Source organism: Hakea prostrata, chromosome 9, assembly GCF_041222555.1.
Source record: "Hakea prostrata isolate BN-2017 chromosome 9, UWA_Hpros_2, whole genome shotgun sequence".
Lineage (NCBI taxonomy): Eukaryota > Viridiplantae > Streptophyta > Magnoliopsida > Proteales > Proteaceae > Hakea > Hakea prostrata.
This window is the reverse complement of record NC_142608.1, coordinates 6,533,368-6,548,569: the sequence shown is the minus strand read 5'-3', so window position 1 is coordinate 6,548,569 and position 15,202 is coordinate 6,533,368. Positions and strand designations below refer to the sequence as shown.

General features: G+C 39.9%; 2 protein-coding genes across 2 annotated transcripts; one reads left to right on the top strand and one right to left on the bottom strand.

Annotated features, from left to right (window-relative positions):
* Positions 1-120: 120 nt before the first annotated feature.
* FIE (Transducin/WD40 repeat-like superfamily protein) lies at positions 121-7,711 on the bottom strand. Its single transcript, XM_089167640.1, has 13 exons — positions 7,392-7,711; positions 6,897-6,962; positions 6,672-6,794; positions 3,701-3,781; positions 3,521-3,613; positions 3,365-3,440; positions 2,764-2,843; positions 2,617-2,688; positions 2,091-2,150; positions 1,862-1,958; positions 1,004-1,067; positions 762-821; positions 121-653 (listed from the first exon to the last, which is right to left on the bottom strand). The coding sequence occupies exons 1-13, from the start codon at positions 7,566-7,568 to the stop codon at positions 590-592; spliced, it is 1,113 nt and encodes a 370-aa protein (XP_089023766.1). The 5' UTR covers positions 7,569-7,711; the 3' UTR covers positions 121-589.
* Positions 7,712-14,008: 6,297 nt separating this feature from the next.
* Positions 14,009-14,515, top strand: LOC149004330 (uncharacterized). Its single transcript, XM_089168609.1, has one exon. The coding sequence runs from the start codon at positions 14,009-14,011 to the stop codon at positions 14,513-14,515; it is 507 nt and encodes a 168-aa protein (XP_089024735.1).
* Positions 14,516-15,202: the final 687 nt, after the last annotated feature.

Sequence of the window (15,202 nt, the reverse complement as noted above, 5' to 3'; positions counted from 1 at the left end):
TTCCTTGCAATCTGAATGGAGCTCCACATATTCATGACCATCTCCCAAAGCTTCTAAAAGTCCAACACGCATAGCTAAGGCAAAATTGTTACCATTTACATGTCAAATGAGTCCATTAGCTGATTACCCATTAAAACCAATTGTATATAGAAAGGGGTGGAAAAATGAAAAATACAAACTTTCTGAATAAAAAATAATGCATCAACACAAATATTACCTTATAATTATCAGAAAATAGACAACAATAACCAAATCAATTCAATTTTTAAGTTTACATCACATCAATAAATTAAAAAGGGAGCCTAAAGAAAACACTCAAACCAATTTACAACCAAAACTGTTGAAACTGTGTACCAAAAATCCTTACACCAAACCGTTTTAAGACCCTAATGTAAGAGGTACAGTTAAGTCATCTGGGAAGCTTATGGAGCAGTGGCATCCCAACATCAGATTTCCTTAAATCAAACCGTCTAAGATCATCATGCAAGAGGTACAGTTATGTCATCTGGGAATTCCAACACCAGAATATCCTTAAACCAAACTGTTTAAGATTCTTATGTAAGAGGTATGGTTATGTCATCTGGGAAGCTTATGGAGAAGCAGTAGCATCCCAACGCCAGATTGTCCCATCTTCACAACAGCCAAGGATGATACTGCAATAGGTAAAAACAGGTTGATTACTCTAGCCTTGCTATTCGAACAGGTTTGTTACATGAAGAGGAAGTACACATGTTAACCACCAAACTAAATATTAGATTTACCTTCCATCGAAAGACATGGCAGTCTGTCTGATTGGAGATTTACACTGCACATGGGACAGCCTGAAACATTGACAGTTCAGCCAAAACTTGAAGACGTGAATGCCCAATCGATCATAGAGCACTGGTGGGTCTTATAACAGTAGTAATGGTTCCTTCCCCCCCCCCCCCACCCCACCCGGCGGGAAGAAGTGGGTGGAGGGGACTAAAAAATATAACAGTTATGTCACAGAAATTAAGCATACCTAGCTATGAGGACAGGGGGGCTGGACTGGAGATCCCATACAAAGATCTTGCCTTCCCTGTTTCCTGGTAAAAGAGAACTACATTAGCTGAATTTCTTTTAAATGTGAATGTAAAACATGGAAAACACAGATAACATGACACTTAGTGTGGACCATTAAGTCAGTGAAATTCACAATTGAAAGGTTGCTCCTCCAAAGTAATTAAGAGAGTGAAAATACAACGATGTGTCAACGTCATACTGATGGCACACTAGCATCTCATCAGACCAAGAGGCTATATCTACCAAAAAAACGTGAAGTCCTAAATCTGATAATCACATACAATATTAACCTCCACTTTAGCACAAGAAATTCCTATGATGGAGCACTACATATGGAAAGCCTAGTGCTGACCAGGGAAATGTGCATATCAGAATGGTTAATCATTCTTAACATATGCTTTATTACAGGAAAACAACTGAATTCAACTCAACAAAGATGTATCTACAAAACAACAAAAAAAAAAAAGGGGCATATACCCAGTGCACAAGGCCCCTGCCACAGTGGGTCTGGGGATGGTCACAATGTATGCAGCCTTATTTGCAGAGAGGCTGTTTCCTGACTCAAACTCACAACCATTAGATCACAATGGAGCAGCCTGACTGTTGCCCCAAGGTCCACCCTCATCTACCTGACAATAACATCAAACATACACTAATCTTCCCATTTTGATGGATTGATTGATCTCATTCTTCACATCAATTGAACCTTCCTTTGCCTGGGTATATGAGTTAACACCCCCCCCCCCCCCCCCCCAGAAACAGAAACAGAAACAGAAAAGAAGAAAAAAAAGCACACACACAAGACAAGTGTACTTACCAATAGCTGTTGCATTGTAATGAAAGTCACATGAGAATTTGATGAACCAGATATCGCACTCTGGAACAGGGTACTTTTGAAGGATGTCTACAGCTCCCTAGTCAAAGACAATGTAAAACTATTAATCTTGTAGGTCACTGAAAAAGCAGTGGATTAACAAATCCATTGAAGACATGAAAAGAGCACTTGACAGGTCAGAAGAGAATTGATGCAAAGAGGAGAATCTAACCTCACCAGGAATCTGCTCTTTGGTTTTTGGTTCCCACAAGACAATTTCATTGTCAACACTCTGCATTGCAAGATAAAAGTGAGTGAGGTTTGACTTATATATATATATTACAAAGGGGGCGGCGAGGTGATAATATGCGAGAAGCACTAAAACACATTAGAGAAGGTAAATTAAGGCAGACTTAAAAAGACCAAATGCACTAGGCCACACTAGGCTTGCCTTTTCTGAATCCCCCTCTGATAGACCATCAGATCTGCATCAGTCCTCATATTCCTAAACTGTCTACTACTTAGAAAGTCAAACGAACTAGTTTTCCAAACTCTTACAACAAAAACCACAGGTTAAAGGCACAACCAGGATTTATTTCCACAAATAAGCTAATTTCTGCAATTGTGCTGCATCACAAGTATAGGAAATGCCAGATATGCTACAAACAAATTAATGAAATGGGCCCTCGTTTCTTCAATATGACTTGGACAGGATAAACTTAGCAAGAAAAGAAGATTTATTTCAAGCAATAGTTCACCTTTGATAAAATGAAATCCCCAAGCCATCTATTGCAATCAACATAGTTTGAGTGAACTGAAGCTACGACCATCTGTAGCAATAAAGGCTGCATCAGTTACAAAAGTAAAAACAAAAGTACAGAAGAATAGAACTCATCATCACTCACAGGAAACTGCACATATTTAGTGGGAAATTTGGACGGGTGGTCAGTCCACGTAAAAGACTGCTCAACATATCTCCAGAACTCTGCAGCAAGTTTAATAAGTTAACAATCAGAATATTGAGAGAAGAAAGTATTATACTCTAAAAACATTCCCTGCATGATGACATGATGTTGGTGCTGATTTAGCATTCAGTCTCTCAGATGCAAAACCTTAAAATGACATTAATCAATGGTTTATAATTCTTGAAACTAGTATGAAAAGGAAAAACGAAAAACGAAAATGGTCGGAAGTCATAATTAAAATTTTTTTTTTTTTTGGGGGGGGGGGGGGGGGTGTTAGAATTAAAAGGTAAATGTCATGATTGCATAAGCCTGTATTTTAAATAAGTTTTGTACTTCATTGAGTCGAATTCTAATGGATAAATGTGTTTCATGCCAAACCTCTGTGTGTGTTGCTTTTTTTTTTTTTTTTTGAGGGGGGTGGGGGGTGTTTAGGTAGCATTAACCCTTACATTAGCTACACACCCTCTTACAGAATTGAGAAAAGCAATATAAAATCAGAGACTCAGATCAGCCTCGTCAAGTGTCAATTAAGATAGTTTACCTTTCATGGACCAAATCTTAATCGTATTATCCATACCACAACTAGCAATGCGGTATATGTCTGAAGGATGGAAGTCCTGTAACATTGGAGATTCCTTTCAAAACAAATATATAAGGAAGAAAAAAGACAGGATATAGGTACGTTAACAACACTTACCACACTCAAAACTTCATTTCGATGACCCCCAGCTCCGGCAAATATCAAGACACATACCCCAGTATGTACATTCCATAGCCTGACAGACTCATCCTGTTCCAGTATCAAAATATCAGACCAACACACTACAAGCCAAGCATGATAAAAATGTCTCAATTATAGCAAATCGGATTTCCTTACTTTGCTTGCAGAGACCACAATTGATGGTCTCAATGCTTGAGTCCTGATTTCATTTATTGAGTCCCCATGTCCAACAAAATTCTGCAAGCATAGAAGCATCTCAGAAGGAATTCTGCTTCCTCAATTACACAATGCATGATGTATTCTACAGGGATTTGGGCCTCCACTCTTTCTTTCTCTCTCTCCTATTGTCCCCCCTTCTGGCATCTAGATATTTGGGCCTCCATTTATAAATGGAGAAAATATAAAATAAGGATCTGGGGTTCGTTCAGATCACTGGCTCCAGAATGCAGGTGTAACTGAAGGAACCAATGCCCAAAAACCAGTTCAGAATTTCCATGCAACTCAGCTTCTGTGAGAGACATCCAAGGTCTGACTGGTTCTTGGTGGGTCCAATGGAATGCATTCCATAGGGTCAGACTTTCAATCATAAGGAGTATATCAAGTGATCAGAAAGACTGCATGGGGATCAAAATTTCACAACTTGTATAGAATATCAACCAGCAAATTAACAAGTATATTTCCCATACTTCATTGTTGGTTGAGGAGATAAATGTCCAGATTGTGTGGGCCCCATGGCCACCTAATGTAGAAGTGGTTCAAGCAAGATCCATTCTACAGTTGATTGATGACATCGTACACCAGAATGTTAAATTAGCAGTAAACCAGAATTAGATATTTGGAGGTAGGAATCAAAGCAGCCAATAAAACATTCTCAAATTCAGGCTGAGTGAAGATGAAGAAGAAGGGATTCTACGCTGTAAATTTCAGTCATTTCCAATGGCTAAAAACTGAGATACAAAGATAACACCAAACTAGAAGGAGAGAATTGATGTAGGTCACAGGCGTCAGGCGCCAGTTCGGGTGTAGCCACAAGTACAAGGCCTAGAAACCAGTCCAGAATATACAGATCGGTCTGATGTGACGTGGTTCTTGCTTGGTTTGATGGAGCAAATTCCATGTGCAAGAGGAGTACATCATAAGCAATCAGAGTCACCAGACAGATTATGTGGGTATTCTAATTTCCATAATGGGATAGGATCAGCCAGCATTTTAATAAGAAGATATTTCCCATAATCTATTGTCAGTTAATAAGACAAAAGACTGTCAAAATGGAACTGAAACTGAATACCAAAGCCAGAACTGACTTCACAATTAAACTGCATCAAACCATAGAAAACGATCAGGTTTAATTCCATAGGTTCTCTTTCCGCTTCATTTTTCACTTGCACCCAAAAACCATCAATTTTAAACCAACCAAGAACTGAAAACTGAATAGAAACAAGCATCTCTCAATCTAACAATTGTACATGCACCAGGTTGGTAAATTAATAGAATATAATTGATGATTTCAATAAGCAAAAAAAATTTGCATCATACTTTTAAGCATAAAATATGTAAATTGTCTTGTAGTTGGGACTAGCTATATATAGTAATACATGTTCCAAGTACAAATTGGAAATGATGAATTGGTTAACAAAATCCTACCGGTAATAGCAGAATTAGCTTGTTTATCTACGAAGGGAGGGGAGATGAACGGAAACAAGAACATGAAAGCAAAACATGGATGATGTTTTAGTTATCACAAAGGCATGAGAACAAGGATGCGTGGGAAAGATTGACAGAAAAATGGGGAAACACGAAAATATATAGGGTTTGAAAAGCTAAGCTTGTCTTCATTTTCGTGTCCTACCACACACTACAAACAGGTTGCAAATCAGATAATGAATACCTAATAGAACTGTTAGACAGCACTAATATGCAAAACGATTCTTATTTTGTTTGACTCCTATTTCATTAGGTTTTGATTTTGTCTTGTCAAAAAGTACACTGCACTGAAATTGAACCAAATAACGGGTACAGCACCGATTGACACCCTTAGATAATGTCCACATTGCATAGGAGTATAGGAGCCTGGCCAGGTTTTCAAAGATCAAGTTGAAGGCCAATTGCTAATTGTGAAGAGGGAATATGGGAGGTTCTTTCAGCTTGTATGATTCAATACTATAACATTCAGTAATGCATTGGCTGTGAATTGTATATCATAATAGCGAAGTTTCTATCTTATAGAGTTGTTTTATGTAATTGGCACTTTCTACTTCTAGGAGTGCTTAATTGTTGGCCAATTGACTGCTGACAGACTTTGGTTGCACTCAGTTACTATACAAAAAAATAACAGAATAAATACAGCAGCAAACTATATCTCAAGTTTAGTGCACCCATGTGATGCATCAGGTGGCGCACTCATAGAGTATTTTGACCTTTACCCTCTCAAGTGTATGGTGCACTACCTAACGCACCATGCAGCTGCATCGGATTTGAGTGGATAAAGATTGGACTACAGCTCAAAGTTTATGAGTAAACTGGTTTGGTTTTTAACCCAAGGAAGTGATTGATAGACTCAACCCTATTTACCCATTTTCTTCTATTGTCTATGTTATTTTATTATTCAATCATTTCAGGTGTGTTTTACCTATTGCAAGTTCGACTGCACTCAATCAGTGTATTCCCTGCTACTGAAATCCTTCATTGATTGGTGCAATTGCAGCTATAATAATCTGAATTGAACATAATAGATATCCTGTGTGGGGTTAGGTTCATGACCTGATCTTATTTCAGGGTTGACAATTTCAGAATCCAAGCTTCACAGGGCACCCCTAAGAAAAGAGGGGAAAAAACACCTCTCAAAGAATAAAGGGTTCAGATTCGATATGGATCTTGAATCCACAATATAGAGTGCATGGAATTAATTAAAAGAACCAGTTGTTTCTGGTCAAAAGTAAATATACAATCATTTCTGATGGGTAGAAAAATGAACACGATGACAATGCTGTAGAAACATTCAACTACAATGGCAAAAGAAGAAAAAAAAAACTTCTATAATATCACTCCCAGCGCCAATATAAAAATAACAATATTACGATGCTGTAGTAAGATTCAACTACAATAACAATTGCATGTATATTTATACCTTGAATATCTTTTCACTTCCAGCATCAATGACCCTAATGATACCATTGATCCCACCTGCAACTATGAACGGTGAACCGTCGACATTACAAGCCCAACTCAGAGTATAGAACGATTCATCCTTCTGAACCATGAACAAATCATACCACCAAGTAGTCTTTAGAACATACACCAATAACAAAGCAATCACTATTCACTAAACGAAGGAAAAGCTTTCCAATCTTACATCTTCATCAACATAACACTGCAATGCATCGATGACACCTCCTTCAAGGCATTGGTAAACAGTCACCTGAAAAAGCATTATCATTACCACAATATTAGATTCAGGTAAAATTACCTATCAAATGCTCCTCCTGGCAACCAAAAGAATTTGTCATTCAAACCACCTAAACCAAATTCTAGTCATGTTCTTAACACATTAAGATATGGTAATCCATCCACAAAGAAGCTCTTGGATGGGTGAACAAAACATTGCCGCCAAATTTTATATTTTCTTCAGAATAAAGTCACAAAACCAGAAATTGCACCATTTAGCTCCAATATCCCATTTAAAGAGAAACCCTAACCCAATATCACTGAAACACCAATACAAATCTATTTGATACTTCATCGAGCAATACACAAGACACTAACATGTACTAAGCAAGGTATGAACCTGACGATGATAGAAACCAACAGAAACGAAAGATGGAATAGAAGAGTGAATAAGAAATCATACACGATTGCCTCCGACAGTAGCGAAAACATTGAAGTGGTTGGCGTCAATGAAGTTGAAAACGACGGCGTAAAGAGGACGCTTGCCTTCCTGGAGTCTGTTAGTTACCCTGTACTCTACCTTCTTCGATGGGTTAAGCGATCCCACCACTGGTTCAGACCCTATCGCTCTCTTCGCCATTCTACATCGATAAACAAAATACAATCTTTTGCAGAGTCGGAAATTGGAAGAATCACTTCTGCACAGTGTCGAACAACTCAGCCTACCATTCCTACACCGCGCAGCGGGTGTGGGGAGGTATATTGGAGGGAGTGAAAATCCAAAAGTTTGTGGAATAATGTTTTTATTTTAGTTTTAAGCTCTATTTTGTACATGGGTTATCTAAATTTTAAAAAAATAAAAACTATTTTGTCCTCTATTCATTTTTCACATCTGAACAGGTATAACAAGATGGTTGTCCTTTTTATGGAAACTTAAAATCCCTCCGAAATTTACTATATTTTTTTGGCGTCAGTTTCATGCAGGAATTCCAGTTAATGCGGTTCTTACCAATTGGGTTCCAAATTTCGGATTGCTGTGTGCTTTGTGGTGGAGGCAACGAATCAAGTTGGCATCTCTTTTTCGCTTGTGGATGGACACGAAGAATTTGGGTGACAGGACCTCTAGGGTTAATTACGGATCGGTTACCCTTCTCTAGCATTAAAGATTTTTGTGTGGATTTATTCTATAACTCACATAATGCTAGACCAATCTTAAGGTGGATCTTTTCCATAATAATCATAACTTGCTATAGTATTTGGCGGATGCGTAATGCTATTCTTTTTAGAAATGAACAATCAAACCCCTTGTAGGTCTTAAATTATATTAACTATTGGCGATCTGCGATGCAACTTAATCCGCCGGAGTGTCAGAATGCTCCAATTACCACATATAGGAGTATCGAAAATATGGATACTTTTTATCTACTCCTTCAAAGAAACATACCACAGGGACTTACAGTAATTTTTTGTGCAGGTGCAAAACATCCTCTCGCTCAAGAGGTTGGGTACTTTTGGGGTGTAGTGCATCACGGCCAATTGATCTATTGCTGGAGTGGCAAATTCTATGGTGGCACCATTATTAACGCAGTTGTCAAAGGAATAGTGCGTGGATTGGAAAAGGCCCAACAAGCTGCTATTTAAATTGATTCTATATGGGTCAATCTGGAGCAAATTAAGGAATATTTACCAATCCTTCACAAAACTTGGCCTTTAGAGTCAATTCTATACCTCATCTCCATAATATCTAATACAAATAATCCCCCAATCGCAATGCCAAAACATTGTAATATCGTAAGTGTAGGCAGCATCATTGCATTACAATCAATAGGTAGTAGACAACCTAGGATCTGAGATAACCTATCCCACCTATCTCAGTTGTAATCTATGTTTTTTCTTCTTGTATCAACAAAAAAAATAATAATAATAAAAACTATTTTGTACATTTTATTTTATTTTTGATTGAAAGGAAAAGATAATTTAGATAACTAATTTATGTTTTTTTTTTTTGTAATTAAAAAGAGGGTTCGCAGTAGCGCCCCCCGCTACGCAATGTTCGGACTTTTTATCGAGTGCGACCTATGCAAGCATTAGTCCTGTGCACTACCAACGCAAGCACTAGCCCTGTCGGCGGAGCACCACCGGAGGCCTAGTATAGTCCACAGAAACCGGTATGACTCATGCTCAGGCCAAAGAGCACAATGTCCAATGCAAGAAACAGAGGAGCAGAGGGGATTAGAACCTAGGACATGAGGTTTACCAAACCACTTGGAAGTTAGTTTGGGACCACTAGACCACCACCCCCGGTGGTAGAGAACTAATTTATGTTACAACTTACAAGCACAGATGTCTGATATTCACCCTTTATCCCCCAATTTGTGTTACATGTATTGCTAGATTAAGAGATTGGATTCACATCCTTTTTAATTCATTTCTCTACAATTTCCTACAATTCCCTCCTAGGATTGTGCCATGTGGCATTAAGTAATCCAATGGTTACCCAATTCAAACTAAATTTAAATTTTATTTAAACCCACCCATAAATTTGAATTTTATGCTATATGGCATAATCCTACGAGGGAATTATAGTAGGGAAATAAATTACAGAAGATGTGGATCCCTAACATAAGTACCATCTATAGGTGTTACCCATTAACCCCCAACAACAGCTTGTCCGGTTCTTTTGTGTATTTTTGACTCCTACACACAATAAGATTGAATTACTCTAATTGTCAATTTCCTGAAGTGCCTCACGTATACATTAATTTGGTCATTGGCATAGGTGCCGTTTTAGATATTATTTCTTTGATCATTCCATGTAGGGTGATGTTGAGGGTCTTTTGTCTAATTTGAGACAAAATACATAACCCGCGTAGGATTGGGATATTTCTAGATGAAAACTACATCATTACATGGCAACCAAATTTCATAACAAGTGATCATCAAAATTGAGAATATCCAATGTAACATAGGTTTATCAAGGTGGATGGAATAATGAATAGCATAGTTGTAGCAAATGTTTGAGGGAGTGATTCTGTTCTTATCCCTAAGGGTCCGGCCGCCCATATGCGCTTGACCCAGTCACAATTCTTAAATAGATGCTTCTACCACCGCATAGCATACAATGATGTTGAATTGCAGTGCATTTGGATAGTGTCTCCTTAACCGCAATCTTGCATTGATCAAAAACCAGAAAAGCATTTAAATTTCGAATGAATTTGAATCTTCCAAAAGATTTTCCACAAAGTAGTAAAATTGTTATTCAAGTGAGCAGATTGTCTACGCAATAATTCTTTATAAGCAAGCTTAATGGAGAAGCATCCATTAGGGGAAATCAGAGATTGCCAAGAATCTCTTTTAGAGGTTGGGTGATTCATTGATTGTTGCAACAATGGTGGGGGTGAAAGTTTGGTTGATAGCCTCGGCTAGGTGGGATATCTTATTCACCACATTAGTGAGCTTGGATTTCCTTGGCTGAAAATGGGTGTGAACCTCTCCAATTCTGTGATCTGCAATTGTTGGTACTCAGGCATTAAACCAAAAGGAAGTATCACAACCATTTCCCACCTTTCTAGTGACCATACCTGCAAAATAAGGAAAAGTTTTTCGTAACTTATTCCAAGAATTTGAACCATTATTCTTACCTTGGGGAAATATTTTGCCTTTAGGCAATTGGCCCAAATTGAGTCAAGTTTGTTAAGAAGTCTCCATCCTTGTTTCAGGAAGAAGGTTGACCTGCTTTATCTTTTTGAAGCCTAAGCCACCTTTATCCTTTGGTCGGTAGCATTTGTCCTAAGCAATGAGAATGAGGTGTTTACGTATGTTGGTGTTTCCCAGCCAGAATTGCTGGCATACAGAATCCATCTTCCTATAAGTGGTTTTAGTAAATATAGTGTACTGCATGTGGTAAATTAGAAGAGTTCTGAAGCATAGATTGTAGGAGCATGACTCTCCCAACAAAGGATAAGGTTTTGGCTTTCCATCTAACTAACTTAAAGTCATCTTCTGTAGCAAAGGTTTCAAGTTGTTGGTTTTTGTCTTCAGAGACAAGACTTTGGATTCCAAGTATATAGTATTACTGTTAATTTCTTTGATACCTAGAATCCCTTGGAGCTCTAATTTGCTGGTTGCAGAAACATTTCAACTAAAGAAAGATTCACTCTAATCCAAGCTAATAACCTGACCATTGATGCTACCAAAAATGTCCAATACAATCGTGATCACACAAATATCCTCAATAGTTGCATGGCAAAGTAAGAAAATATCATCTATCAAAAAAAAAAAAAAAAAATGAGAGATTTCTTTAGCAGTTCTAGCAATTTTGATACATCGAAAAGCATCCACATCTCTAACGCAATTAAGCAGTCTCAATAAAATCTCCATGATCAATAAAAACAAGTAACGGCTAATAGGGCTCCATTGTTTGAGTCCTTGTGAGCTTGAGAACCAAGAATAAGGCGCCTTGTTTAATTTTACAGATATAAACATATATAAACATTGAACATGCATATATGCACCGGTAGCCATATATGAAGGTATAGAAAATATACGAGATAGAGGAGGGGTGTAATGTATCTCATATAAATGGCATGATAATTAATTACTTTTCAGATTTGCATATAAAATTACTAATAAACCTCATAATACTCTTTATTCAAAACAAAAAATTTTTTTTTTTTTTTTTTTTTTTTTTATAAAATTTTAAAATTTTTTTAAAACTTTCCAAAATTAGGAAGGGACATGACACAGCCCAATTTATCATAGGCCCAATGGTATAATATTCATGGGCCACACATGTGCTAGCCCAACTTAGAAATAACACTAATGGGCTACACTTAGCCCACATTCTAGAAGGGAGGGAGATTCTAGAGGAATCTACATCCATAAAGTATCTTGTCTCTAGAAATATCCCTAGAAATATCTAGACCCACTAGAATATTCTTAACCATTAGATTCTAGACACTTGTACAAATCACAACCATTCATTGTATCCTACCTCACCTATAAATAGGGGAGGGATTCATTTGTACAAAGCATCAAACAAGTGAGCAATACAAGTTCTCTCAAGGTTCTCTTTGAGCTCTAAGCTTTCTTCTACTCTCTCTAGCTGGGTTTTAGGCTGACTTAGTGCAAGAAAGTGCTAAGTGCCGGCACGGTTGGCTTAGTCAATAACTAAGGCCGTGACATTTGTGGTATCAGAGCTTCGGTTGGGTGTGTCAAGCGTGTGGGAAAACACGATGACGAGCGAGTCCGAGACGTTCAATGGTGCACAAGAGGAGCTAAACCGTGGGAGGGAGACTCACACCACCAAGGATAGGCGCAAGGGCAAGGAGAAGTCTGTTGAAGTTAGTGCAACTATGGAGCCACGTCTAACGCGGGTGGAGTTGGCGATGGCCGAGGCAAGGGAACGCCTTGACGTTGGGGAGCAAAGGACCGATGAGCTCGATGGCCGGATGGACGAGCTCAAGGAGTTCCTATTGGGTGCTCTCAACACCATGGAGCACAAACAACAACAACAGCTTGATGCTCTTCAAACCCAAGTGGTGGAAAGGATCGCCGCGGTGGAAGCTCGTGTGCATGAGTTGAGTAGAGAGGTAGCAACGTGCAGGAGAACCACAATTGGTGGGAGTGTGTGGCGTGAAGCACCAAGGGTGGAGGTGCCAAAGCCTAAGGCATTCGAGGGAACAAGAGATGCTCGGGAGGTTGACAACTTCCTATGGCACATGGAGCGGTATTTCGAGGCTACGTCGATGGAGGATGAGTCTATCAAGATCAAGACCGTGCAACTCTACCTCACCGAGACCGCAGCTCTATGGTGGAGACGAAGGTACAACGACATGCAAAGAGGTACGTGCACCATAGACACATGGGAAGACTTCAAGAAAGAGCTTAAGAAACAATTTTATCCGGAGAATGCTGCATTCTTGGCCCGAAAGAACATCAAGAGGCTAAAACACACGGGGTCGATTCGAGACTACGTGAAGGAGTTCTCAACACTCATGTTGGAGGTCCCGAGTATGACCGAAGAGGAACTTCTCTTCGACTTCATGGATGGGCTCCAAAATTGGGCCTCGCAAGAGCTACAACGTCGAGGTGTACAAGATCTTGCTACGGCTATAGCGGCGGCGGAGTCCTTAATAGAGTTTCGAAGGGACGAGTCTAAGGCCAAGAAGAGCAATAATGGCAAAGGTGGGGGAGAGAAGGGGTCAAAGACCGACCACACAAGGGAAGGCACAAACAAGTTATCTTCGAACAAGGAGGGTGGCAAGCAAGAAAAGAAGAAGAAATTCCAGCCCAAAGACAAGTGCTTCCTTTGTGATGGACCACATTGGGCTAGGGATTGCCCAAAACGGAAGGCCCTAAGTGCACTCCTCGAAGACACGGATGAAGAGGAGGTGCACATGGGATCATTGCAGCGGCTTGGTGCTATCAAGGCCAAGGAAGACAAGCCCCTACATCAACAAAGGGGTTGATGTACGTAGAGGTGCGTATCAACGGCAAAATGGCAAGGACCATGGTTGATACGGGGCAACACACAACTTTGTCTCAACGGAGGAGGCAAAGCGTTTGGGGCTCAAAACGAGCAAGGAAAGAGGGAGCCTTAAAGCGAGTCAACTCGAAGGCACGCCCTATCGAGGGAGTTGCCAAGGGAGTCGAGATGACAATTGGGGCTTGGAAAGGCACCGTGGACTTGTCGGTCGTGACAATGGACGACTTCGACTTGGTGCTTGGCATGGAATTCTTGACACGGGTCAAGGTCGTACCCATGCCATTCTTAAACAAGGTGTGCATTATGGAGGAAGGAGCACCTTGTATGGTCCCAACGATACAAGGGACTAAGGAGGGGCCGAAGCTTCTTTCGGCCATGCAATTGAAGAAGGGAGCCAAAGAGGGGCAAGTCACACATTTGGCGGCACTCTTGGAAGACAAGGAGGATGTCCCCAAGGCAGCCGGACCAAAGGAGGTCAAGAGAACTCTAGAGGAGTTCAAGGACGTGATGCCCCCCGAGTTGCCCAAAAGCCTACAACCAAGGCGAAAAGGTTGGACGTGGCTAAGTCCTACTTAGACAAAGCCACAAAGAAGATGAAGAAGTGGGCCGACGAAGATAGACGACCTGCAAACTTCGCAATAGGGGACATGGTCATGGTGAAGTTACTACCCCAACAATTCAAGTCCTTGCGAAAGGTGCACAAAGGACTGGTCCGTCGGTACGAAGGCCCGTTCAAAATCGTGAAGAAAGTGGGTAAGGTTTCCTACCAACTAGACCTCCCACCAAAGCTCAAGATCCATCCTGCCTTCCATGCAAGTATGTTGAAGCCTTACCAAGGAGATGCGGAGGATCCTAGTCGTGGGACTTCTACAAGGGCACCTACAAGCATAACAACATCCTATGACAAGGAGGCGGAACATATAATGGCGGATCGAGTAATGCGCAAACGTGGGGTGCCTCCGAGTCGAGAGTATTTGGTGAAGTGGAAGGGATTGCCTGAGAGCGAAGCAAGTTGGGAACCAGAAAACGCATTGTGGCAGTTCCAAGAATATATAAGGAGGTTCCACGATGAAAACACGACGAGGACGTCGACGGAATAGGTGGGGGAGAATGACACAGCCCAATTTATCATAGGCCCAATGGTATAATATTCATGGGCCACACATGTGCTAGCCCAACTTAGAAATAACACTAATGGGCTACACTTAGCCCACATTCTAGAAGGGAGGGAGATTCTAGAGGAATCTACATCCATAAAGTATCTTGTCTCTAGAAATATCCCTAGAAATATCTAGACCCACTAGAATATTCTTAACCATTAGATTCTAGACACTTGTACAAATCACAACCATTCATTGTATCCTACCTCACCTATAAATAGGGGAGGGATTCATTTGTACAAAGCATCAAACAAGTGAGCAATACAAGTTCTCTCAAGGTTCTCTTTGAGCTCTAAGCTTTCTTCTACTCTCTCTAGCTGGGTTTTAGGCTGACTTAGTGCAAGAAAGTGCTAAGTGCCGGCACGGTTGGCTTAGTCAATACCACGGCGGGACAAAGAACCGCCCCCCCCACCAAAAAAACCCCACCCCCTTTTTCCGGGGGGAGACCCCTTTTTTTTAAAGGGTTGTGGTATATAATAAAAAAAAAAAATATATCTCAAAATAAAAAGGGGGCCCAAAAAAAAAAAAAGAAAAACAGAGAAATGTTTAAATTGTGATATTTATTAAAAAATGCTAATGGCATGAGGTGTTTTAAGAATACTTCATTTCTTTTTTATTTTTCTTGGT